The sequence below is a fragment of the Bolinopsis microptera genome, chromosome 13 (assembly GCF_026151205.1).
Source record: "Bolinopsis microptera isolate Bmic1 chromosome 13, MBARI_Bmic_1.0, whole genome shotgun sequence".
NCBI classification, from domain to species: Eukaryota; Metazoa; Ctenophora; class Tentaculata; order Lobata; family Bolinopsidae; genus Bolinopsis; species Bolinopsis microptera.
Window position 1 is genome coordinate 13,376,249 of NC_087084.1, and position 24,503 is coordinate 13,400,751.

The window sequence follows — 24,503 nt, forward strand, 5'->3', positions numbered from 1 at the left end:
GAAAAAGTATGGTAGCTGGGAGACTAAAAGCACCCCCACAGTCAGCAATACCGTAGAGATTCCCTCCCAACGCAGTCTGTCACCGTGTCTATCTGCTGCTTTTTTTGCAACAACCAGCAGAATTATTGAACTAACGATGACTATCAGCAAAGAGAGGACTGTGATGAGAAAATTAATGATTACAGAAAACAATATTAACCAGACAGGAAATTGATAACTGTCATAACCACAAGATAAGAAGATCTTATCAAACCTAACATCCGAATAGTGGATCATTTTCATCACGAAAAACGGAGCATACAACCCCAGAAAGAGAAGCCACACAGCAGTACAGATTTTGTGTCCAAGCCGAGAGGACCAAGAGCCTGTTCTGAGAGGATACTTCACTATCACCAGCTTCAGGATCGTCAAAGCACAGGTTAACATAATGGTCACGGTATTGGTTAACCACGTCATATTTTCTTGAATATGACAGAACAGCGTCTCGCCCAGAGACATCTCTCCCAAATATGTCACATCCAGATTATAGGAGAAGAGATGATCAGGACCGATGCAGGTTACCAGAATCGTAGGCAACACTCTAAAAATCGTCTGCAGTAGATCACAAACTGCCATGTGCTGCATAACAGCTATCACCACCTTGTGCTGCTTGATAGCCCTGTATTTTATGGTTGCTAAAAGAATGATACTGTCCCCGCTGAGAGAAGTCAAAAGAACTGTTCCCATCCACACATTCAAAATAATGAGATCTAAGGAGGTTGACGTTGCTAACGGAACGTTATAAACCTCCTCTTTGAACCTTATCATGTTTTTGTGAATCTACTCGGTCAAAAACCTGCACATAAATAAAAATTTAGATTTCAGTGACGTTGTCGTTATCGCTTATTAATAAGTTTAACAATTAAGACATAAATTACACGAAAAGTTAATTTGAAAAATAGAGTAAAATTAAGATTGGCGAACTGAAATAGTATGAGACACCGTGGTCCGCGACAGTGCACATATTGTTTTGTTTCTTAAATTGTGCAATGACTGACGCCTTAGAATTAATATATGAAAATGAAGTGTCCAAAAGTAAAAGAGACTACTGAGTACTGATAGTGGCTGCAATGAAAAATATAAAAACTCGTCATTCCGTGAGAATTTGTGGGTGAATTACCGCAATAACGTAAAGGAAAATGGTACTGATAGAGCTGCTGTGTCAGCTACTCATCAAGACATTATCTTAGAGCTCGCCCATTTTACTGTAGTCATATTACAGACCAGGACGGTTTCAGGTCTGTCCCTGAAATTGTCCTGACCAACGTAGCCTAGGGGTATTACTATCATGTATTACTTTTCTGCGTAAGCTACTTAAGTCGTGATTTCGACTGCTTTTTTGTAATCTTTTATTAACGGGTGACACTCGTAAAATATTTGTTCCAAAACCGTCGACGAGTCCAACTCGGCGCGCGTCCTGGTAGGTTATAAACCTACAAAATATTTTACTACGCTTTATGTATAATTATAAATAGAGCTTACAGATAAAATGAATAATGATCCTCAGTCCTCAGTCCTCAGTCCTCAGTCCTCACAATATAATATGAGTAGTGTCCATGACATCATTCATGAAAATACGGTTTCATGCTCACCATCAGTATCACCTGATCTTTTGAACGGGAGTTCAGTGTATCAGTATGACATGAATATACATACTATGTACTAAAAAGCCCGTGGTCACAGGGAGGAAGGTAATAGTAATTCTTTGAGTTATAATAATGATAGTGTCGAACGGTATTCAACAAAATATGCAATAATTGGCCCTTACACCGGAGTCAAAAAGCCGATCACTAACAAATGACGAAAAGGAAGTCCCCAAAACTGTCGGTTAACCGTACTCCGTTACTGGGCGACGCTTAGCCTGCGCCTGTCATTTCGCCTAATCTCTATTCGGATTATGATTATGAACATAAATATAATAGCCTGGGGTCCCCAGGTAACGTACTCCAGTACTCGCTTATTGAGCTAAAGTTAGTGTTTTTACATTGACCAATTGATTGAAAAACGTAGTTCTTGAGCAGGATTCTCGGCCACAGTTGTCAGATTTCAGGGTATTTTTAAAATCCAAATGTTTGAAAAACTCAGGTTCGAGGACTGGTGCAATCTTGTTAACATCTGTCATCTTGTCATCTTTTATTAACATCTTGTTAACATCATTGTCACAGTTATAAGTTTGTTTATGCTACGTCACCACAACAGCACTGTATAATCTGGGTACCATGAACTGACCCACAGTTCGCCAGCTGTCTCTCTCATAATCGTACTTCTCTATAGTTGACACGTTCTTGTTCTTCTTGACCCCTCCAAACACGTACAGTACACCTTCACACACTTCACCCTGCAAATACACAGTTTAGTACAGTACACCTTTACACACTTCGCCCTGCAAATACACAGTTTAGTACAGTACACCTTCACACACTTCGCCCTGCAAATACACAGTTTAGTACAGTACACCTTCACACACTTCACCCTGCAAATACACAGTTTAGTACAGTACACCTTCACACACTTCACCCTGCAAATAAACAGTTTAGATCTTTAATATTTCGAATATTATTATTAATGCTTTTATAGTATACAGATTTCTATATTAACATCACTTTTTTTAATTGAAATCTTTCAAATCGATCAATTACATACAAATTTACACAATGAATGAACAACATTAAATTTTCTCAAAAGTATAAGACTCCGATAAAATCAGATTTTCTAGGACAAAATGTACGTAATCAAAGGACCTGAGGGTCACCAAAACACAGATGTTGAGAGCAAAATGCACCTCCTGCACAAGTATGGGCCCACGAAAATCTTGAATTTTAAATAGAATTTCAAATTTAGAAACACACAAAAATATAAAAAGCAATCAAATCATATAATAAAGTGAAATCCATGATGTGATGATATGCACTAAAATGAGAAATGAGAAATACAGACAACAGGGATTTAAGCTCTTATGAACATATTGTTAGCTTTAGGTAAACTGCCTCACATCTCTGTCTCGAGGGAATAATCTAGATCATAATCAAAGTCCTCCGGCAGAATTTTATCCCACATGTAGGAGGTCAATTTGCTTTTGAACTCAGAAATAGTCTCTATCTCACGTATAGCTAGAGGAATATCATTCCATTTGGAATGGGTCCTAAAGTAAAAGTTCTTAGCAAAAGCGTTAGAGCTTGCTCGTGGTAAGATCGAGCTTACAAAACATAAGGGGTCCATGTGGCTACTTCTTAACCTTGAGTGGCCTTGAAATGGTTGCAAATATGAGGGTAAGGTGACAGGAATATGTTGCTTCACAATTTTAAAGAAGAAAATAAGGTCAAGAAAGTCAAAGCGGTCTTCTATGGGCATAATCTTAAGCTGTCTGCATTTTTGAATGTATGTGGATGGTGGATAACTCATATACTCCTCGCGTAGAATCCACTTAATAGCACGCTTTTGGAGGCCCTCCAGCTTGCTTATCTGGGATTTTGTGACCGGTCTCCATATAGCTGAGCAATGCTCAAATTGACTTCTCATTAAAGTGAGATACAGTACTCTACGACGATTTACATCTTGAACAAAATAGCAATTTCTCCTTGCCATGCCTAATTTTTGGTTGGCCTTTGAAAGGACTTTAGAGCACTGGTCTTGCCAGTCGAGATTCTTGGTCACAAAAACACCCAGATCCTTTTCATGATCGACATAGTCAAGTGCGATTCTTCCCATGGAGTATACAAAGTTAAAGAGTGGTAGGACACTAAGGAGGGAAACTGTTTCGGATATCCTTCCTGCGACGGTGAGGACCTTACATTTGTCGGGATGAAATCTCATTTTATTAGAAAGTGACCAGTCATGGAGATAATCAATGTCCTTCTGCAGTCGCAGGATATCAGACTCCGAAACAATCTCACGCCAAATTTTAGTATCATCGGCATACAGTGACAGTTGTGTGCCTGGTGAAATCCCCACTGATATATCATCAATGAACATAATGAACTTCAAAGGTCCCAAAATTGACCCTTGTGGTACACCAGATTGGGCGTTTCTCATGGAAGAAAACTTACCATAAACTTTGATATTGTTTTGTATGAAAATCTCGTATCTCAAACAGCAGTGAACAACAAAGCGCCTACTTCAAATCTGACACCCACCCTACCTGTATGCAGTCCCTCTGTTTCGGGAAATCCTTCAGCAGACTCCACTGTTTGTTCCTGAAATCATATTTCTCGACAGTTCGTTCGTTCCAGCCTCCTAACGCTATTATTGTACCTGTAACATCATGTCGATGAGATTTGTATTATAGTAGATGTAAACTTCTCTGTGGAGCATTTAAAGCAGCCCAGTTTCAGCAAGTAGAATGTAGAATGTAGAATGTAGAATGAACGATGCATTTCAATTGTTGATTACTGTAAATGAGTCTAAATAGTTCAGCTGTAAATGAGTCTAAATAGTTTAGCTCGATGCAAGAGTCTGGGTTCGCATGTTGTCTAAATGCATTACTCACCTTCGACCATCGCAGCACAGAAAGCGTGCCTGAAATAAAAACAAGACTTTAATTCTCGAAGGACTAAAATAAAAGGAGCAAAATTGTTGCCGTAGCAACAAAGAATCTTGATAGGTTTCCGTTATTGTCTATTCTATAAAATTAAATAAATCACGTACGTGCGCGTAGAAGTTATGAAACTTAAAATTAAGCGCGTTCCATTTCTTACAACTCGTTGCCAGCCAAAACGGCTTTTACCTCAAGTTACGAGTCGCTTCACGAACAGCAGAAGTTTGTTTTTGGGTTTATTCTATAACCGCACAATTTAACAGCAGATAAACTTTAAATCCAGAAAATTAAAAGATATGCTTACTTATCTCGCTCACCTTGGTTTCAACATTGGCGGCATATTTTCCACAGATACCCCATCAGTTATAAGTTCTACAGAGGAGAGCTTATTTGTGCCGTATCCACCTAAAACTAGCACTCTGCTGGCCAATCCTCCGCCACTGTCAATACCTGAGGTGGTCACGTGATCTAGAATACAGAAATACAATGAATAGTCACAAGTTGAATACAACTTTATCGTGCATTATAAGACACGATCGTGCATAATAGTACATTAGCATTATACATTACTGACCGTAATAGTATAAAACCGCATTAAACTTATTTTATCAAAGAGAAGACTTCGAGTAAACTGTAAATTGACCAAGCGCAAAAGGCTTATGAATAATCGATACCAATTGTAATGTAAGCATGAATGTCACGTGAAACACTCAGGTGACAACATAAGAGTTCCTTGAAAAATAATCCTACAATGATTAAAAGTTTCTGATTGAACTACTAGACGCTAAACCGCCTTCACATGATTACTTCTGTTACAGTAGAGAGACTAGTTTGAAGTTAGATCATATTATATACTCCCTCGGAGTATCGTCTTGATATTTACGTGATAATTTGACCACTGCAGAAGTTATCCTATGCATGAAATAATATTCAGATATCGTGGTATGAATTGTAGAGTATGCACTGAATTTTGAATAGAGTACACAATGTATAATGTATATATACATGTATACAGTTTACTATGTATTTATGTATACAATGTACAGTATACTATGTAGTGTATACTATGTGTAAAGCAAATGTATTTTACCGATGGATGTTGCATGAGCCCGGGGGACAGTCAACTCTGGACCTGTTGTCCATTCCTGCGAAGCTGTATCGTATATCTGAAATAAAGTTTAAAGAAATAAACTTTCCGCTATATTAACATCACTAGCAGGAACCCGTCTAACCCTAAAGTGGTGTCAAGACTCGAGAGACTAAAATAATTATTACCTATTTAATTCGCGTTTTTGACACCACTTGAGAGTCCAAATTTTGGGCACTAAAATTATTATTCCTTGGCCAATTTTTTATTTTTTCATGCTGATTTGAAGGCCATTAAAGCATTTGACCCAGTCAAAAAAGTTTCAGTTGTATATGTTTTACGGTTTTTGCGGAAAGTCGCGTTAAAGTTGATGCCGTGGTGTCAGTAAAATGGCACGGATATATACACATATATATATCGTCTCGCTTTATATATAGTAATTAACATCATTACAACATTACTACCATTTAAGAAACAATTTCTAAGACATTCATGCTATCTTTAATGCAATAAAAGTAAGAAAAATTTACCTGAACAAGAGATGAAGGAGTAAGAGATCCAGTATCAGAGAGCTGATAACCCCCGATAACAAACACTTTCTTATCAGAGCTGGTAACAGTCACGTGATCACACCAAACTGGCACTTTGCCAACCTCTTTGTACCGTTGTGAGTGCAACTCCAACTGGTACAACTAATGGATAGGCTCATGTTAATTACGTTCAGTTTCTAGAAGAATGTTTGCGGACTGTCACGTAGCTATTCCATTACTTTCAACTCACAGCGACATATAATATGATACTCACAGCAACATATGATATTCGATCTTTTCAGTAAGAATGAAAAACAAGGCCTTCATCATAAATTTACTGCTAACCAAAAGTAAATTAACTAAATATTTATTACAGTTCAATAATATCACTAACAGTAACAATCCTAACCTTATCAGAAACACCACTATCAGACCGACCCCCCACCAAGTACACAGCCCCGTCCACAACAGTAGCTCCACCTCCATAACTCCTGGTTACATTCCTTCCGCCACATTCCACTGTAACGACTGGGAGCTGTGACGTCATCACTGTGACGTCATCACTGTGTGTTTTTGTGACGTCATCAACCGCTGGTGTGAAGGTGTTCCGGACGAAAGTGTTGGGGTCACGTGATAGCTTCGTGTGGTGAGGGATAAACACCTCAACGTCTGATGGGACTTTCTGGGTTGGGATTGTGTGCGGTGAGTGAGAGTACATACTATTTTTGTTGGTATAAATATTAAGAATAAGTTATTAGTTGTAAGAAATGCAAGCGTTTTACATTTGTCGCTGTAAGCCTTCATTCGAATCATTTTAAACCATACTGTGTAAAACAGTCCAACATATTCAGTAGTAAAGTAGAGTATATTTACCGTGTCTGCGAGCCCCCCGATAATATACACTCGCCCGTTTATCATACCCAGTCTCTCTTTACCCAACCCTTTACCTCCCTTAAAGTTCCTCCGCTTCCCTGACATGTCACGTGATGATGCTGATAATATCTCTTTGTAATGCTGCTTCACGTCCGGGGAGTTCTTCACCAGGTCACTTGTTATCACCTGGTAAACCACGTGGATTGAAGTCGTGTCACGTGGTGTGAAGTCGTGTCACGTGGTGTGAAGTACTGAAGTCGTCATACTAGATTTCGGAAAATTAGATGACAAAAAAATGTTTTTCGCAGAAATTCAAACCTTGTGTAATTCCTGATTCGAGAGAAGATCCACCATTAAACAGCAGAGAAGCTCTTCTTTGTAAAATTTCCTGAAATCTAGCGATAAACTCTGACCATTTTTTGGAAAAAACTGCAAATCGTAAGGTCTTAGCTTGATACTGTGGGATTTATTGTCAAATTGGTGTTTTCTTACATTAATCTGAAAAAAGGAGAAAAAGAAGCAAACTAACCTGCTGACAGGATCATGACCAATCCATCTCTCAATAGCGCTAAAAACAAAGATCTCTTGTGAAATGTTGAGATCACAGTCTGATAACAAATAAAACAGGAGCTTGCTGGAGAAATCTGTGGAATGTGGATGTAATTTCATCAGCTGTACTCGCAATCTGGTTAAACTGTATGTAAAAATATTAAAAGATCTAAGCTGAATTCAATTCGTATTTTTTCTAATAAATTAATTTGGTATAATTAGCAGACCTAAATAATCACTGTCCTCGTAGATCTCTTCAAAACACTTCATTATTATTCTAACTGCTGATCTCTCAGTGTTCTTTAAACCGTGCTGTACTGAAAGCTTGTAGATCTGAAACGGTCAGTCAGTCAGATAATTTAAATTGACGAATTTGTAAAAATATGTAACGGAAAATAAGAATTTTTGATAGCTTAATTAATAATTACACAATACACATGTTACGTCACTAAGAGTGATTTTCAGGAAAGGCTTGCTATTCCACAACTTGTACTGAGATTATCCCACAAAGTTGGCAAACATTCTTAAACTAATTAACATTCTTAATTAACATTCTTAATTAACATTCCTAATTAACATTCTTACATTTATACAGTTGTTGGGTGCTAAATGTTTTCCAAACAATTCCAAACATCTTTGTCTGACTGTTGGAATTTGTAGAAAATCTGCAGTGAGAAACACGTCCTCTATATTGAACGGACTTAACACCAGCTTTCCACTGTAGATGTAATCTGAAGTGTTTAAATACTGTGATACTTCCTTGTCAGAAATAACAACTGAATAACTGAATTAGCAGAAGGAATCAAATTTTGATTAATATTTTGTCTCTTTTTTAATTATGAAAAAGATGCAACCTGCTAAAACCAATGGTGCCCGTTGGAATTGTCCTCCTATGGTATGCGAATTACGAGGAGGTCAGGATTTGTGGCCCACCAAGCTCTAACATCGCTACCGTTGACCAGTGGCCTCCAATAAAGGATGTATCAGATTTAGAGAACTAGAGAATTAGAGAACGAATGATTCACTTACCAACAATAACTTTAACAGATCTGAAGTTGATGTGTTTTAAAGTGATGACATCACTAGACTGTTCCGAGAAAGGAGAGGTGAACATTGCATCAAAGTAATCACTGTACCGTGCTAATAACTCTTTGTCAACCTGATAATAGGTTGCAAAAACTGTTCTTTTATCAACAAAATAACATCATTGGAAAATATTTTTGAACATGTGAAGTATTCAAAATATTTAATTGATTTATTTTTGTAAATAAAATTGTCTGAACAAGCATAAATCTTGGACTAATCACTGGAAATTTTTGGAACGATAGAAATCAAATGGGTGATAAATTTAAAAAATGCTCTATTCAGTATATGCCCGAAATGCTAAAGTATCTATCAGAAATGCCCACAGACAAAATATAAATAAATACCTTAAGTGATTGTGACCCTATCTTTAATTCAATAATCATCTTGCAATTGTTGGATGGTTTTGAACAATGAGGCTTTAACACTTCTGGTGCAATGCCGAGCTGTAATTGAATCATTCAACCATGACCTGCACAGTAAGGGGAGATTTAAAGCATAAACAATTAATGAAACACAAAATTTCAGCCAAAATGTACTGGACTGAAGATTTTTAGAGTCAGTCAGGGCTATTATAGGAGACAAGGACAAAAGCATGATAGTACTGCATACATTTTCAAATATACTTGGGGGGAGGCCGGGGGTGTCTGCTGACATTGCTCTACCGGTAAGCCAAGAGCGGAATACAATTAAGTATGGCCTGTCGTGATATCATGGATTGATTAAGTTCCACCAGGATTCGATCTGGTAGTACACATAATTCTGCGGCCTGTATATGTATTGTTATCTCTCACAACTCCTTAACAAAAATACTAAAATAATCATCAGCATGTGAAAATTTGCAGACATTGATTGGGTTAACATACTTCACCTTGGGAATATCAGAAATCTACTTCTTCTAAACTCTCATTCTATCACTCAATCAAACACACCTTTAAACGAGAGCCCTACTTACAGTTATGCAAAGGCTTCTCTCGTCGTTATAGCACCACAAAACTTAGAATCAGCGCCCATGATCTCCATATTGAAAAAGGCAGATACTCCAACACACCCCGTGAGCAAAGACTATGTGCTTGGTGTCAATCAAGTATGGGCGTCGAGACCATCGAAGACGAGTCACATGTTCTCTACATATGTGACTTGTATTCAAAACAGAGGTCGAAATTAGTCAAAAATCTTTCTCAAATGCCACTCATTGAAATAAGCACTGAAATCACCGACTCAAGCAATATCAATGAAACAAATCTCAAAGTCCATCTTATGGAAATTCTGTCTCCTTACTCAACTGTAATTCCTCAAAATCACCAGAGCCTCCATATTCACTGCCACCGTTCACTTAATATTCAACCAGACACCCCACAGTATATTCAATTTCAAGAAAGGCGCTCCTATGCTGTCAATTGTGTGTGCACTTATTTCCTTCGCTGCTCCGAAGAGCGAAATAGCTTCACCGAAGATATGCGTCAACGTAATTCAAATGCACGAAACTTAAACAATTTTACTATCAACTTGGTGAGAACCTCGCGAATTAGTCATAATTAAGATTTAAGGATAACCCTGGCCCTGACTTCAAGGAAAGATGAATGTTTTCATTAATCTCTGTACAATTATGACGGTCCATGATAATGGATCTATAATTTAATTTTAATCCTGTGTAAATCCTGTGTAATCCTGTGTAATCCTGTGTAAATCCTTGAGATCAGGTGAAAAGGAGCTGACCAGGCCAGAACCCAGTTGATTGGGTCTGAAGTCATGTGACTATGAGCCTGAGGTCCAGTGCAGCGTAATGTTGCCTGTTGGGCTGAAAATCCGAACCCCTGTTGGCACCAGTGGCGTAACGAAAGGCCCTGCTGACCCCGCTGTGCAGGGGGGCGCCGTCTTAGGGGGGCGCCAAATCGTCGTTTGAATGTGGGTGGGACAATTTCGAAAACTTAACTAAAGTACTAGCAAAACTGCTCGTTTTGCTCTAGATACACACTTTTTTAGAGATTTTACTGGCGTATTCTCTAAAATCACCTAATTTGTTCAATTTAAGGGAGGGGCACCAAAAGGGGAGGGGGCGCCAACAGGGGGGCGCTTTTTTCGGCAGGGGGGCGCCAACAGGCAACGTTACGCCACTGGTTGGCACCCCCCCCCCCCCCCCCCCTTTGATGCCCCTCCCTAAAATTGAACAAATTAGATGATTTCATAGGATATGCCGGTAAAATATCTAAAACAGTGTGTTTCTAGAGCAAAACGCGCAGTTTTTCTAGTACCGTAGTTAAGTTTTTCCAAATTGTTCCACATTCAAATGACGATTTGGCGCCCCCTGAAGATTGCGCCCCCCCACCCCCAAACAGGTTGGCGTTACCCCCTATAATAAGAAGGGAAATTATAGAAGCTCAGATTTATTTTCTGACAGAAAGCTAGAAATTATCAAAATTGTCATAAACTCATTTTAATGACCATTCATGACCTTAAATTGCACGATAAATCGATTAAACCTGGATTCTGAACCCAAAACAATAATGCTTCCTTATGCCTTAAAATCCATGTTATACCAATATGGTCCAGTTTATCAGGTGACTGAAAAAACTCCCAGAAATTCCTTTAATCTTAACTACCCCTGTAAGGAAAATCCATTAGTTAGTTAATATATCATAATATAGAAAAAAATCATAATATAGTGACAAGACTGTGCCAGTTTTCAGCATTTTGGACTATAAAGTTTAAAAAGCACATAAAAACTGAATTTGGCGACTTTTAGCTGTTTAAAATTCAGAATATATTTCAGAATTATTCAAAGATTATTTGGATTTTGGTTTGTAGCGCGATGCACTACTGGGTCGCGCGCGCATCAAATAATGCTTCTCGCTACACTTCGGTAGATCGGCGAGATGCACCACTGTGCCTCACCGAGCTGCGAAGGATTGACATCGTGAATCAAGATTTTGGTCAAAATACTTACGTATTAGCTGTGCCCAAAATTGAAAATGATTAAAATGTCATTGATTTGGTAAAATTTTGAGTTTAGATAAAGGGGTTTTTGATTCACGATGTCAATCCTTCGCATCTCGCCGATCTGCATACGTGGTTGCGAGAAGCATTATTTGATGCGCGCGCGACCCAGTAGTGCATTGCGCTACAAAAGGGGTTCGTGTACAAATCCCTTAGCCCATACTTTGAACTGAAACAACTTTCGCAAGAAACGTTGATCTCTAATAATATAACTTGGGAAAAATTTAGTGAGTATGCCTCACTATGTTTGTATTCTGGTATTTACTAAAATTTCATTCAGTTTGACGGATGTTACTCGCGACTCGTCTAAATTTCTTCGAAGTAGTGCGCGCCGCTTTCTTCTCGAAATGGCCCGACGGCAAGTGGTACGAAGTAGCGCGCGCCGGGCTGGACCATTAACAATGGTCAACATTCAGTTCGCGAAGCAATAATGATCCCACTAAAACGCTGATCGCCCCAAGAAAATAATTATTGTGCTGTGAAAAGAGTCCGAGTGTATGAAAGTCTTGTCATACGTTGTATGACCCGCCGCGCACGAGTGCGCGGCTCCCCCTCACAGGGGGAGCTGAAACCAGGTTTACGTTTTCGATCAAACGCTGGTTTCAGTCCCCCCTGTGCCCTGTATCGTCGAAACTCTATAGTGAAGCGACCCTGGGGGTCACCACGTGATACAGTGAAAGTCGCCTGGATCGGTGTATTTTAAAACGCTTATTCCGAATTATCCCCCCCAGGCGAAGGGCAAAAATGCTTCACATTATGGTATACTGAACTGAGGGCCAAGGCTCTCCGTGCTCTCTATGGCCTCAAAGGCAATATCGTCAAAGCAAAGATGCCCTCTCTCACCGTTCTCTAAACATTCTATTTGACTCTCTAATAAAACCGATACTACTCTATGGCTGCCAAATCTTATGTCCTCACTCAAAAACCATGAGATTCCTCTCCAAAACAGATAGCAAAGCCAACCCCCAGCATACTCTCAGGTACATCTCACAAGACCACTATGAAAGATTCCACCTTAAGTTTATCAAGTGGTCCTTGTCTGTCCATTCAAAAGCATCAAATATAGGCTGCTGGGGCGAAAGTGGGCGCCACCCCCTCTTCTTTGAAGCCTGCAAACTTGCAATAGATTTCTATACTCGCCTTGAAAGCACTGAAAATGAACTTCTCTCCGCTGCATTTCACGAGCAGATTATGCTGGGCCTTCCTTGGTACACCAACATCTCTAATCTTCTCACCAAATATAACTTCCCCCACTCATCCTCTTCAAAATCCAAGCTCTCTACCCAAATCAGTCACAACATGAGGGAAGAATTTGTGGATACCTGGAAATCTGCCAAGGCATCCTCACCTAAATTAGAATTCTACAATCAAATTAAACATGATTTTGAACCATACCAGAAACCATACCAGAAACCATACCAGAAACCATACCAGAAACATACTTAGGAGTGGTTAAGATCCCCGATGCTCGGAAAAGCTTAACAAGGTTTCGTATTAGCTGCCACAATCTTTACATTGAGAGGGGCCGTTACGAAACCCCCTACTACCAAGAGAACATCGATGGTGCACTTTTTGCTTTTTCAGCAAGGGGCTTAAGCCTATTGAGGACGAAATTCATGTTCTAACTGACTGTTTACTCTACTCCTCAGTTAGAGAAAAATTTAACTTCCATCCCAAAAATATTACTGACCTAGCCGGTTTGCTATCCGATAAAACACTAGACCCTACAAAATTTACTGCCACAGCAAGAGCAATCCATTCAATTCTCTCTGTGAACGAAAATTTTACAGCCTACTATAAGAGCCCAGATTTCCACTCAAATACTGGCCAATGCATAATGCTATAGGACCTCAAAAATAGTATTATATTAAACATTTCTATTTTATCCCTACACATCTGTAAATAACTAGAATTGTGTAACCTTAAATTATTTCAGAATTATAACTATTGTGAATTCAATAAAATAATTATCACTTTTGTATCCTTGTATCCTTGTATCCTTGTATCCTTAGGGTTGGTATTAATAATTTGCGCGGCACGTCGAAGCGGCGAAGTCCTCAAACATCAAAGAACTTAACAATTAGAAATAATTTATTTTGTACTGCGCCGTGCCGCGCATCCAATAATGAGTCTTGTGAGATTGGAGATGCGCTACTAGGCCTTGCCGAGCTGCGAAGAATTGGCATGATCGTCAATTAAGGATTTCATTTTTATTGATTGATGATGTCAACCTTTTTAGATCTTACTGGGTGGTGCTCAACTTGTCATTCCGCCCAATCTTTATGTTTTTGAACATAACCTTGCATCGTGACCTTCGCCCTGATACACACTATGTAAAATAACAATGGGGTCACAACGTGATATAATAAATGTACACTGTAAACTGTAAAGTGTACAACGATATCCATTTATACTAGTCTAAAAAGAAATTATATTGTAATAGTGCAAAATGTGTTATCCCAAAATAAAATTGCGAAACCCAATTTTGTGGCTGTTATTAAAATTCGCCTGCAACTGATCTAGTTCTCAATTTTGTATTCCACATTCGCATTTTATTTTTACTAATTGATATTAGTAAACAAATTACTTTGTCTTCCTGCCCTCGATATGCTGTCAATTTCACATGCAAAAAGTGCATCAAAGGAAGAAAGGGACTACTTATTAATGGCGTTTAGATAACATATTTTTGACTGATAGTATAGCATGCCGTTCAGCCATCCGAGTAGTGACCCCCTGAGCTGGAGGTAGCTGGTCGACTGGTAGTATGCCTTGAAAACCTTTAAGATCTGGTACAATCAGTGGTCATCCCTGCCCTAGAGCTGCAGACAGCTGGCTCTGGAAAAACTGTTATTAGTACGTGTATATTACGCTGGGATTTTGTTGTCCATGTAGTAGTTAAAACGTTGCAAAACACATAGGCGAAAAGCTGCATTTAATATAAGATTGTAAAAGTGACAGAAGTCCATTGAGGACAAAGAACTCCCTATTTAGCACTGTTCCCCGACAGTTATCAGTAAGCACTAAGCAGGATGTCAGGGCAGCCAACTTTTGTTTTGTTAATAAGACCTTGTCAGCATTTCAGAATGGACTGCCGCTATAATGAAAAGCCACTAATTTAAACACCAATTGAACCACTTACTGCAGTTATTTTGCTTTGTCAGTGTTTTGATGGTAGTATACCAACAACTAAAAACTAGTCCCATTTTCTTGATTAAGTGATTTGTTAATTGCAAACACGCAATTTTCACTCTTATAAATCAAGATACGTACTATCTTTGTTTTACTAAAATTTAAGTTTTACCAATATTCAAATGACTGATATACATGGTAATGTATGATATAGATAATTAGATATGACTTTTCCAATGTTATGTTCAAACATGCTAAAAGTATTCAGAGTTCAGTTAAACAAAAATTTCAGTTTTAATTTGTTTAAAAACAAAAATTGTAATTTTATGCCATTTATTAATCATTCTTTCGCTAATAATTTATATGAATCAAATCATAAAATCATTTGCCCATTAAAAACATTACAGTTCAATGGATGTTTTATTTGAGACATCAATTTTAACATGGGTGGAAGAATCATCTAACAACAAGTTTCGTCAACCCATTACAATCTGCATATCCTACTCCTCCAACAACACAGGTATTGTATTGTAGTAAATTATTTAATATTTTAATCTTGATTGGTTAATCACTAATCAAATAAAATAATTGCATGACTTGAAAAAGTAAATAGTGTATACATAGATGGTGCTGTCAATAATTTTACTGTGTGTAATTATATGCAATGTCTCTATGTTTTAAAATAAGCAAAAATATCAGGACAACGGAAAGATCTCAACATCAGAGCAACGAATCCTGAAAATGCATTCATGCTTTATAACTTAAAATTGAATGAAGACGATTACCATAACCTGAAAACGCAACAAGGTGAGTTTTGTAATGAACTAATAGAACAAATTATACGAATAAGACTCAAATTTGTAACTGATATAAATAAGCCTATTTATATCTGGTAAAATACTTCAGAATCGTCACCTAAGTCTTATGATCTCTTAAATGTTAATTGTGATTCCTTCATAGGACTCCTGATAGATTTTCCTTCCTTCCCTGCAAAGTTTGTAGAGTTGTTACGTGCATGTGAGGGCGGTCAAGACAAGTTTCAACTCCACCTTATCATTCAGCATTCTACTGCTGTTCTCCAGGTAATGTTCCTTCACAGTATAGTAAATTTGTAAATTTCTTGTTGTAAAGTATCAGATAATCGTGTATTACACATCGATGTACCAACATTATTCTTGCCAAAAGGTTAATATTATACTATATATTATTCTTAAATACTATAAAATAAAGTACTATAGTTATTCTTAAAACAGGTAGTAGAAGTAAACCCCTTCAAGCATCTTGTACATCTCTCCCTGAATCTTTCTACAGCTACTGACGCTGTCATCAAGAAATACCTCTCTGGTGAGTGTTCTGCACTAAGTACTTTATTTGTGGTTTAGTATCATTTAGTTCATGGTTTGAAATTCTACCAACTTTAAATTAAGTTAAGGTACTTTATTGGATAAGCAGTATTATTCTTTTATTTAGCTCAAGCTTTAATGCATCTCTTACTCCAGATTGTCTACGAGATTTACAGAAGAAACACAAAGATTTGCATCAAAAGCATGATTCAGAAACTTCACAATTTACAGAGAAAATAAAATGCTTAGAAGAGTCGTCCATACAACTTAAAACTCAACTGCAAGGTTGATAATTGTACTATTTTTGATAATTGTACCATTTTTAATACTTCCAGCACTGCTGTCTGCTATGTAACAGATAGTTAGAGTTCTGATGAACCTGTATGAACAGACAAATCCATCTTAAGCTAAATTATCCCCAATAAGACATCATATCATTTGTTCAACTGTAATAGAGCTTCTAGAAAATATAATATACATTAAACATATTCTATGTGACCAATAAACATTAAAAGATTGCCCAATCATGCAACTTCGTCATAAAACAAACCAGGTGGAGCCCGAGCCAAGGAACTAGAACTAAGCGAGCAAAGCGCATTGTTAAAGGAGCAAATGCAGAAGGAAAGAGATGCAGGTGCTCACTTCCAGAAAGAAATTCAGGTATTTTCAAATCGTAAATGGGTAATTTTATCTTTGTCACGTCATGTGAGTTTCGTGCCATATTTGAGATCAGCGTACTATATTCTAAGAATCAGATCTCAGTTTTTCACAAACTTCTGCTTCTAGTTTAAGAAATATGATCCTACTATCTACTCTCTAAATATCCATCCATCTTCGCTACACTGTTATTTGTACAGCTATATTTTCGTCCCTAAAATGCAAGGGCTTTTGCTGATTCCAGTTACTTACTGGAGTACTACTGTGACATGCTTGTCTGATTGATCTCATGAACTTCTCTAGAGATGTCACATCTTCAGATTTTAAAACAAGTCTTCCAAGACCAAAGCTTCAGTTTAAATCTCTCTGAGAACCTCATATTTAGTCTCTCTGTCATAAATCAGTATTGCTACGAATCCCACCAAAGAAAAGAATAGGAAAAACCCCAAAACAGAATAAGGACTAACATAAAACAACAGGTACACAAGCGCAGTGCCTAAAACACCGCCTGCCTTTCCCCAACCGTTGATAAACCCAGTCGCTGTTGACCGGATGTTCGTGGGAAAACTTTCCGGTATCATGATCCAAACTGTAACATTTATAAAAGCCTCTACGATTTTAGCAATAGTTGATGTTACAAAGGTGAAGGTTTCATTGACACACACAAACATACATCCTATTGAGAGTAACATGACAAAACTTGCCACTCTTATTGGAACCAAACGGCCTATACGTTCTGCTAGAAACAATGCTGCTATAGTTCCGAATATGCTTCCAACAGTCGCTATTGTTATCTTCCACAAATCATCCTGCGAGAGAAGACGACACTCGTGGGTTACTGTGTGAGATGCCCCGCACATATCAGAGCTGAAGATGAGAGGGAGCAGGACTATGAGACCAAATTCTATTAATAGATTGCTGAAGTAAATTACTGAAAGTGCAATGATTGACTTTCTGTGTTCCTTGTTCAGGACTGTGGAGTAGGACCCCAATTCCTCGTTATCAAAGCAAGCCATCTGTATATTACCTGGTAGTTCCCTTCCATTCAGATTAGCCATGGTCCTAACAGCTTCCATAGCTTTGTCCTGTTGTCCACTGACACAGAGAAATCTAGGAGATTCAGGAAGAACAAGTATTAAGACTAGAGCTGGTAAAGCTGGCGTTGAGACAAGCATGATGAACCAGCGCCACCCAACTATTTGTAAGAATAGAAATGCCATACCATTCACTGCAGCTACCCCAACAAACGAGCCTAAAACAACGGTCGTCACTCCATAGGTCCGGTAACGACTCTCAGCAATTTCAGTGGCATAGCAGATAACAACACTCGTGTTGATCCCAATACATGCACCCGTGAACAATCTACTCACAAGAAATACCCATTTATTTGATGATGTAGCCCCGAGAAACGCTGCCAACAACAAAAACATCGTTGACCATATCACAACTTTTTTCCTTCCGTAAATGTCTGCAACTCTTCCAAACACAGCAGCCAACAGTGCATAAGACCCGTACACGGTTATCGTGATGGCTGTTTCAAAGGTGGTAGACAGGCCCCATTCACATCTCAAGATAGGCAGAATTACTGACAGGAGTGTTAACTCAGCATAGTCCGAGTAAACAACAAGCAGGACCATCAACCAGTACAGATACTGGGTCGGGCCTAGTCCTATCATCTCGTATATCTCCTCTAGTTCTAGAATGTTCTCGTCGGATTTTTGGGACGTTGAACCGTAATATTCAGTGGGGGAGTTATCTCGGTCAGCGGTAATATCTTGTGTCTCATCTGCCATGTTTGTCTTTGTTTTTATGCTAGACATATTTATTCACCTGAGATTGCTAGTGTTTAAATGTTATACTAGCCGAATATGGGATTGTTTACATATCAGGCTTGCTTAATGCTTATCTGCAAACGATTCCTAGTTGAACGTGGTTTTAAAGTAGGTACTTTCCTAATCGTAGGTAGGGGGGGGGGGGGGGGGGGCAGGTAGCAACAGTCAACACTACAGAGAACATCTGCAAACAAGAAAAAGATTGTGAAATTTTATATGGTCACAGCTCAATAAGATATAACAGCACCACTGCACGGCTGCACCAGTTTCCCGTGTGGTCTTTCTTTTATATTAAGAAATATTCTTTTATATTAAGAAATGTAACTGTAAAACATTGATGTAAAATGTATAAAATTTGGTCGGAAAACAACTTATCCGTTGTTTTGATGTGAGTCATAAGGTTGGTCATAAGGTGGGCTTATACTTGTCAATTTGTCTACGTTTTTAAAAAAATCGTTTAAATCAAATAATAAAGTACTTATAGATTAGGCGATTCTGCAAACCTTGAGTAGATTTAAATAGTACTGTTCTTGTCGGGCTCGCTTTAAAAAAACCCTCTCATCCGGTCATCACTCTAAACCCTTATCCCTTATCCCTCATTTTCCCTCTTATTTTCCCTTATTTCCCCTCTTATTTCCCCTCTTCTTCTATTCGACTCAGAGTTAAAGATTTCATGTGCATCATTCCACTGGCATTAAAAGTCGCAGCTTAAAAGTGTGAGTGTGTTTGTGCGTGTGTTTGCGTGTGTGTTTGCGTGTGTGTTTGTGTGTGTGTGTGTGTTTTATTGCTAAGCTCGTGAGATTAGAACATGTCATTTAAATTATCGTAACGTTGACTCACTCTTAAGTTGGAACTTAAATGCCTACTATGGTATATGTAACTTATCTAATATAACATGATTAAAATAACATTAAATATTTAACTTACTTTATCGCTCAGGAAAGAGCAGATTTAGCAGAGAAGCAACTGGAGAATAAGATAAAGGATTTGGAGGGTAAAAGTAAGAAGTTGTTTGATGAGAAATGTAGGTACGAGCTTCAGAATAGAGAACTAATCGCTAAGGTGGGTCAATTGTCTCTAAACTTTCTCTAAACTTTCTCTAAACTTCCTCTAAACTTTCTCTAAACTTCCTCTAAACTTTCTCTAAAAGTTCTCTAAACTTTCTCTAAACTTTCTCTAAACGTTCTCTAAACGTTCTCTAAGGAGGGTGAACTTTAATCTAGTCCGAGGAATCCTATCTCTCCTAGCATCCTAATATCCCTAAGATGTTGTTACTCTTGTCTCATATTACTCATTTCTAGTTAAATGTGGAATTGCAGTAAAAATTAATGTTCTTAGCTATTCTCTACAAAAAACACAAGCAAGTAAATAACACAAGCGCGAACTTAGTAAAAAACTCTAGACTTTCAATAGAATTTTTATTATTGTTAAAAAGTCGTCACCTTTGAATGCTAAACTAACTGTTTTTGAAACCTCAGGTGAAACTGTACGAGGAGGAGAGGCTAACTGAAAAGGGAGAGATTAAACACTTGAAGATGGAGCAAAATGAAATGGAGAAAGAAAGGCAAAACGATGTGGTAATTGATTTACTCTTTTTGTAAATATAGCCGAGTAAATACGACAAGTAGAATACACTTTTTAAAGTTTAATTCGCTACTCGCTTGAAGATCTCATAAACTTTTAAATTGAAGTTTTAATTAAAGTTTTGATTGATAGTCATTAACAATAACTGGTCCTCAGAAAGAGTTACACTCGGTAAAGACGCAACTAGCAGTAGCAAGACAAGAACTAAAAGACAACCAGCTTACCATAACCAATATTCAAGAGCAACTTACCGTTTCTACTGCTCAGAAATCCAAACTTGAGAATCAGGTGGAATGTTTGTTAGATTACATATGAATTAAAAGATTAGGCGGTCAAGCTAGTGTTCAAACTACATAAAATCTGACAAATCAACTGTGCTACAAGTTTATAATTATTTGTATTATAAAGAGATTTTTCGACAAATTGAAGGACTAAGCTTATATATTCGGTCCTGATTTAAACAGCATAATAGATTGTACAACTTTTGAATAAATATTTACCGATAAAGTGCTGTATAAAATTTTACTTTTATTTATTTATTTATTTATTATAATGTTTAAATACTCTTCTCCAGATCGACACGCAGCATTACCAATGTGTAAAGTTGGAAAACACTGTCAGAAGCGTTAGTGAGGAGGTGAGATAAGTGGATAATTATCTTAATTACTATTTAATTAAGTAATTACCAGAGTTTAATTTAATTAATTAATTACCAGAGTTTAATTTAATTACATAATTACTAGAGTTTAATTTTATTAAGTAATCACTAGAGTTCAATTTAATTAAGTAATCACTAGTTTTATATAGAGAACGTGTTTCCAAATGGATTTTAACAATGTTTAAACAGGTTGTGAAAGGGAATGAGATTATAACTAAGATGCAGAACGATTTAAAGAATTACCGAAGTAAACTAAAGATAAAACACATGCAGACAGTTCAACAGGAGAAGGTATTTAATTTTAATTAATATAAACCAATTTAATTTAATTTAGCCAACTTAATATTATTGACTCTTAAAGTCAATTCAATGATATAATTAACTAATTATGGACCCTGATCATTAGAAAAGTTCGCAAGAGGCAGATCACTTTCTTTTACGATTTTTCAAAATTTGACTTAGATTTCATAGAAAGGGCTTTTTAGAATTAGGTGTATGATATTTCACACATCTTTGGTTCAACTTATTAACTAGAACTTACGATCCAAAGTATGTTTAATGCATTTAGTCGGGGGCTAGCGAGTCATTTTAAAGTCTTTTGCAGCGAGGGAATTGTTGACAAGCAAGCATGAACTAAAATTTCAACTATAATTTCCGCTAGAATAACAAAATTCTGAAACGTTGTTAGTTGTTATGAGTATAAGTGTAAGTTCCAACCACAAAGTGCGGTGTCTCTCGTTCAGTGACGTTTGATTTATCGTGATTCATGACGTGAAAAGTTAAGTTATCGGAAAAGTTGATAAAGCAAACAAGCGAATAGAAAGGACAAATTATTATTCGAAATGAAAAGCTGATCAAGTTAGTGTGTACGCCGTAAAATTAGGGGTTAGCAACTCTACGATGCAATGGTTCCAGCAAGAAAATTCAGACAAAAGGTTTCTACGAAACACAAACTCTGAATTTATTGCAATGTTTGTTTACGAAAAAGCTTACCTGTAGCCGCGTAGCCGTGTATAACTGAGCAACTTGATGAGGTAGACGTATCGAGGCGCGGTAATTCGGGGTTCTACTGTTTCTCGTATTAACTAATTGTGTAACATTATTCAAGACAATACAAGAGAAAGATGAGGAAACCAGAAAACAGAAAAAGCAGATAGAATCGTCTGAAACGGAGATAACAGACAAGCAGAACATTATTGAGAAACTCGACGCTTGTAAACTTGAGATGGAGCTACGAATCGATGAGGTTGGGACTAATAATAATAAATTGGGACTAATAATAATAAATTCACCTGAGCAATGTTTACCGGAAGTCGGAATGTGATATGCCACGTTTACCTGCCACTCCACATTTTTGTAGAAAGTATCCTAATTTTGGAGATCACTAAAATTAAAATTTATATCCCAGTACCAAAAAACGCTGAAGAGTAACGAAAATGTGATAGCTTGGCTGAACAAGCAAATAAACGACAAAGTGTCCCTGGGTATTGGACCAAGGTCACTTCCCTCGCTGCTGCGCAACACTACTGCTGACATGCGCGCCCCGGGTGCTGACATGCGCGCTCCTGGTCCCTATGGTCCTCCGCCAAATCGGGGTCCTATTCAGGACTTGAGGAACACAGGCTCTGCAAAACCAATGGGACAAGATAGGTAACTGAAATTTTGTAACTTGTAAAATGTTTCCAGGAAAAATTAGGATGGATACTCCGTCTATTTGAAAGCGAGTTGGTGCTGTTTCTTAGATTATGCCTATGGCAAAGATTTTACAATTGTTCAAAAAAACAAAAAATTTTCATTTCAATCAAATACAGCAATATTTCAGATATAACAGAGGTGAAATGAATAGTTCATCAACTCCAGCTATTGATATTTCTAACACTTCACGTGAGTTTATTAACTTTAAAATACAGTCTAGTCTGGCATTGTCATTCCTCTGTTTAAATCATGTCAGTAAGTTTGTTTTTTGTAACCTTTTTTTATTCCACCAAAATTGACGTAACCATGCTAGAAATGGGTAGAAATTAGTCTGATTTCTCTTAGATGTCCAACTTGAATGCCGTTGATTAGAAATGAGCTCATTATAATTTCACTGACAGGAACCCAGCGAGGAGGTGATTACCACCATTTATCAAGTTTTGAGAACAGTAAGAAAGATGACAGTCTACTAGACGAATGTTATTTGAAGGATTCAGAGAATTTAGTGGAAGATACACTGAAATCAGTGTCCGAGACGCCAGAGCAGGTAACTAAAAAAATCATTTAAAAAAAATCGAAAGAAAGTCTGAGAAGTGTGAAATGTAATGACAATCAATTAAAAAACACCCCTTCCTCTAAATTAAGTGCACGACGATGTGATGCAGATATTCTGTGATGTTGTGATACGAACGTGTGTGAACTGTGAAGTGTGAAGTGTGAAGTGTGAACTGTGAACTGTGAACTGTGAAGTGTGAAGTGTGCGAAGTGTGAAGTGTGAAGTGTGAACTGTGAACTGTGAAGTGTGAAGTGTGAAGTGTGGAGTGTGAAGTGTGAAGTGTGAAGTGAAATCGGACATACATAATATGATAGCTGAATTATGTAAGTTTATTTTTTTGACATCATCGTATCATATCAAGTACGGTTTGTCATGATTTTAACATAACTTGCTAAACCAACAAAAAAATTTTGCGTCCCAAAAAAAGTTGGAATAATTTATTCCGTGCGGTATTATAACCACATACATAACAATAGAAATAAGAATTAAACATTTCTTCACCTTCTGCGATCTAAAAATACCTAATTTCTAATTTTCGCAGGTTATTACAATTGGAAACAGGGGAAAGAAAGTGTTGTCCCAAAGACAGAATGATACGATTAGTTCTACACAAAGTAAACCACATTCCATCCTCAAACGTAAGTTTAATCACTGTGTTACGATTTGTTTTTGAGAGTTTGCCACATATAATCATGATAATGTTTCATGATACGAGTTGTTTAAAAAATAAAAATTGCTTTCGGTTTTTTGGGAAAATATTAATATATTCCTGAACAATTTTTTTGCAGGCGGCACAAGATCGAATGAACCGCCTCTTATGAAAGCGTATGCCCCTTGATGCAAAACCTCCTGCTAGTTCATCAGATAATTCAAACTAAACGAAGATCAGTTTTACGCCTTATAAGCCACATTTTGAACATTAAAGAACTTAATCCTTGCATTTGTACAGATACTTCAAATCGATTAGCATATTTATGATAGTTTCTGCTGCCTGGTGCAGAATATTTTGAATTAACCGCCGCTGACCGTATATTTGGCAGTTATGTATCTTTTGTACTCGCAAAATGTGTCCTCAAATGCTTGCAAAGTTGAATTTCAGTGCTCTGTGTAGTAACGCTCGGCGTGCGCGCGTCGGGGGCGGATTCCAGCGCCAATTTCAGATTTATCCACCTTTTCATACCCGAATATACATGATATTCACTGAAGTCTGAATTGTTCTGAATACTAGAGATTGAATGTTACGGCCCTTGTTATTGTTATTTTGTGAAATACTAAGATTTGTACATAATTTACCGGTTGTTGAATTGTTTTACTTGAACTGAAATATTACGAGTTTTGCTTTGTTGTCAAATAAAAC

General features: G+C 37.4%; 5 protein-coding genes across 5 annotated transcripts in view; 2 read left to right on the top strand and 3 right to left on the bottom strand.

Annotated features, from left to right (window-relative positions):
• The window catches only part of LOC134824674 (Bardet-Biedl syndrome 7 protein homolog), a 638,888-nt gene that overhangs the window by 553,289 nt on the left and 61,096 nt on the right, over positions 1 to 24,503 (top strand). The gene's annotated exons all lie outside the window — the stretch shown is intronic.
• LOC134824706 (actin-binding protein IPP-like) lies at positions 1,862 to 4,936 on the bottom strand. Its single transcript, XM_063836682.1, has 4 exons — positions 4,891 to 4,936; positions 4,526 to 4,554; positions 4,178 to 4,290; positions 1,862 to 2,377 (listed from the first exon to the last, which is right to left on the bottom strand). The coding sequence occupies exons 1-4, from the start codon at positions 4,911 to 4,913 to the stop codon at positions 2,222 to 2,224; spliced, it is 321 nt and encodes a 106-aa protein (XP_063692752.1). The 5' UTR covers positions 4,914 to 4,936; the 3' UTR covers positions 1,862 to 2,221.
• On the bottom strand, positions 5,638 to 9,081 carry LOC134824803 (kelch-like protein 41). Its single transcript, XM_063836778.1, has 10 exons — positions 9,043 to 9,081; positions 8,642 to 8,771; positions 8,198 to 8,343; positions 7,840 to 7,945; positions 7,593 to 7,707; positions 7,382 to 7,451; positions 7,064 to 7,249; positions 6,600 to 6,872; positions 6,191 to 6,352; positions 5,638 to 5,739 (listed from the first exon to the last, which is right to left on the bottom strand). Exons 1-10 carry the CDS (start codon positions 9,079 to 9,081, stop codon positions 5,638 to 5,640), a joined length of 1,329 nt encoding a protein of 442 aa, XP_063692848.1.
• LOC134824676 (spindle assembly abnormal protein 6 homolog) lies at positions 15,219 to 24,467 on the top strand. The gene is made up of 17 exons (XM_063836644.1): positions 15,219 to 15,341; positions 15,521 to 15,628; positions 15,782 to 15,903; positions 16,075 to 16,165; positions 16,321 to 16,449; positions 16,718 to 16,824; positions 19,593 to 19,715; positions 20,132 to 20,230; positions 20,394 to 20,525; positions 20,812 to 20,874; positions 21,085 to 21,186; positions 22,004 to 22,141; positions 22,304 to 22,545; positions 22,718 to 22,779; positions 22,992 to 23,137; positions 23,688 to 23,784; positions 23,935 to 24,467. The coding sequence occupies exons 1-17, from the start codon at positions 15,233 to 15,235 to the stop codon at positions 23,982 to 23,984; spliced, it is 1,920 nt and encodes a 639-aa protein (XP_063692714.1). The 5' UTR covers positions 15,219 to 15,232; the 3' UTR covers positions 23,985 to 24,467.
• LOC134825394 (synaptic vesicle 2-related protein-like) lies at positions 17,122 to 18,614 on the bottom strand. The gene has a single exon (XM_063837571.1). It carries the CDS (start codon positions 18,612 to 18,614, stop codon positions 17,178 to 17,180), a length of 1,437 nt encoding a protein of 478 aa, XP_063693641.1. The 3' UTR covers positions 17,122 to 17,177.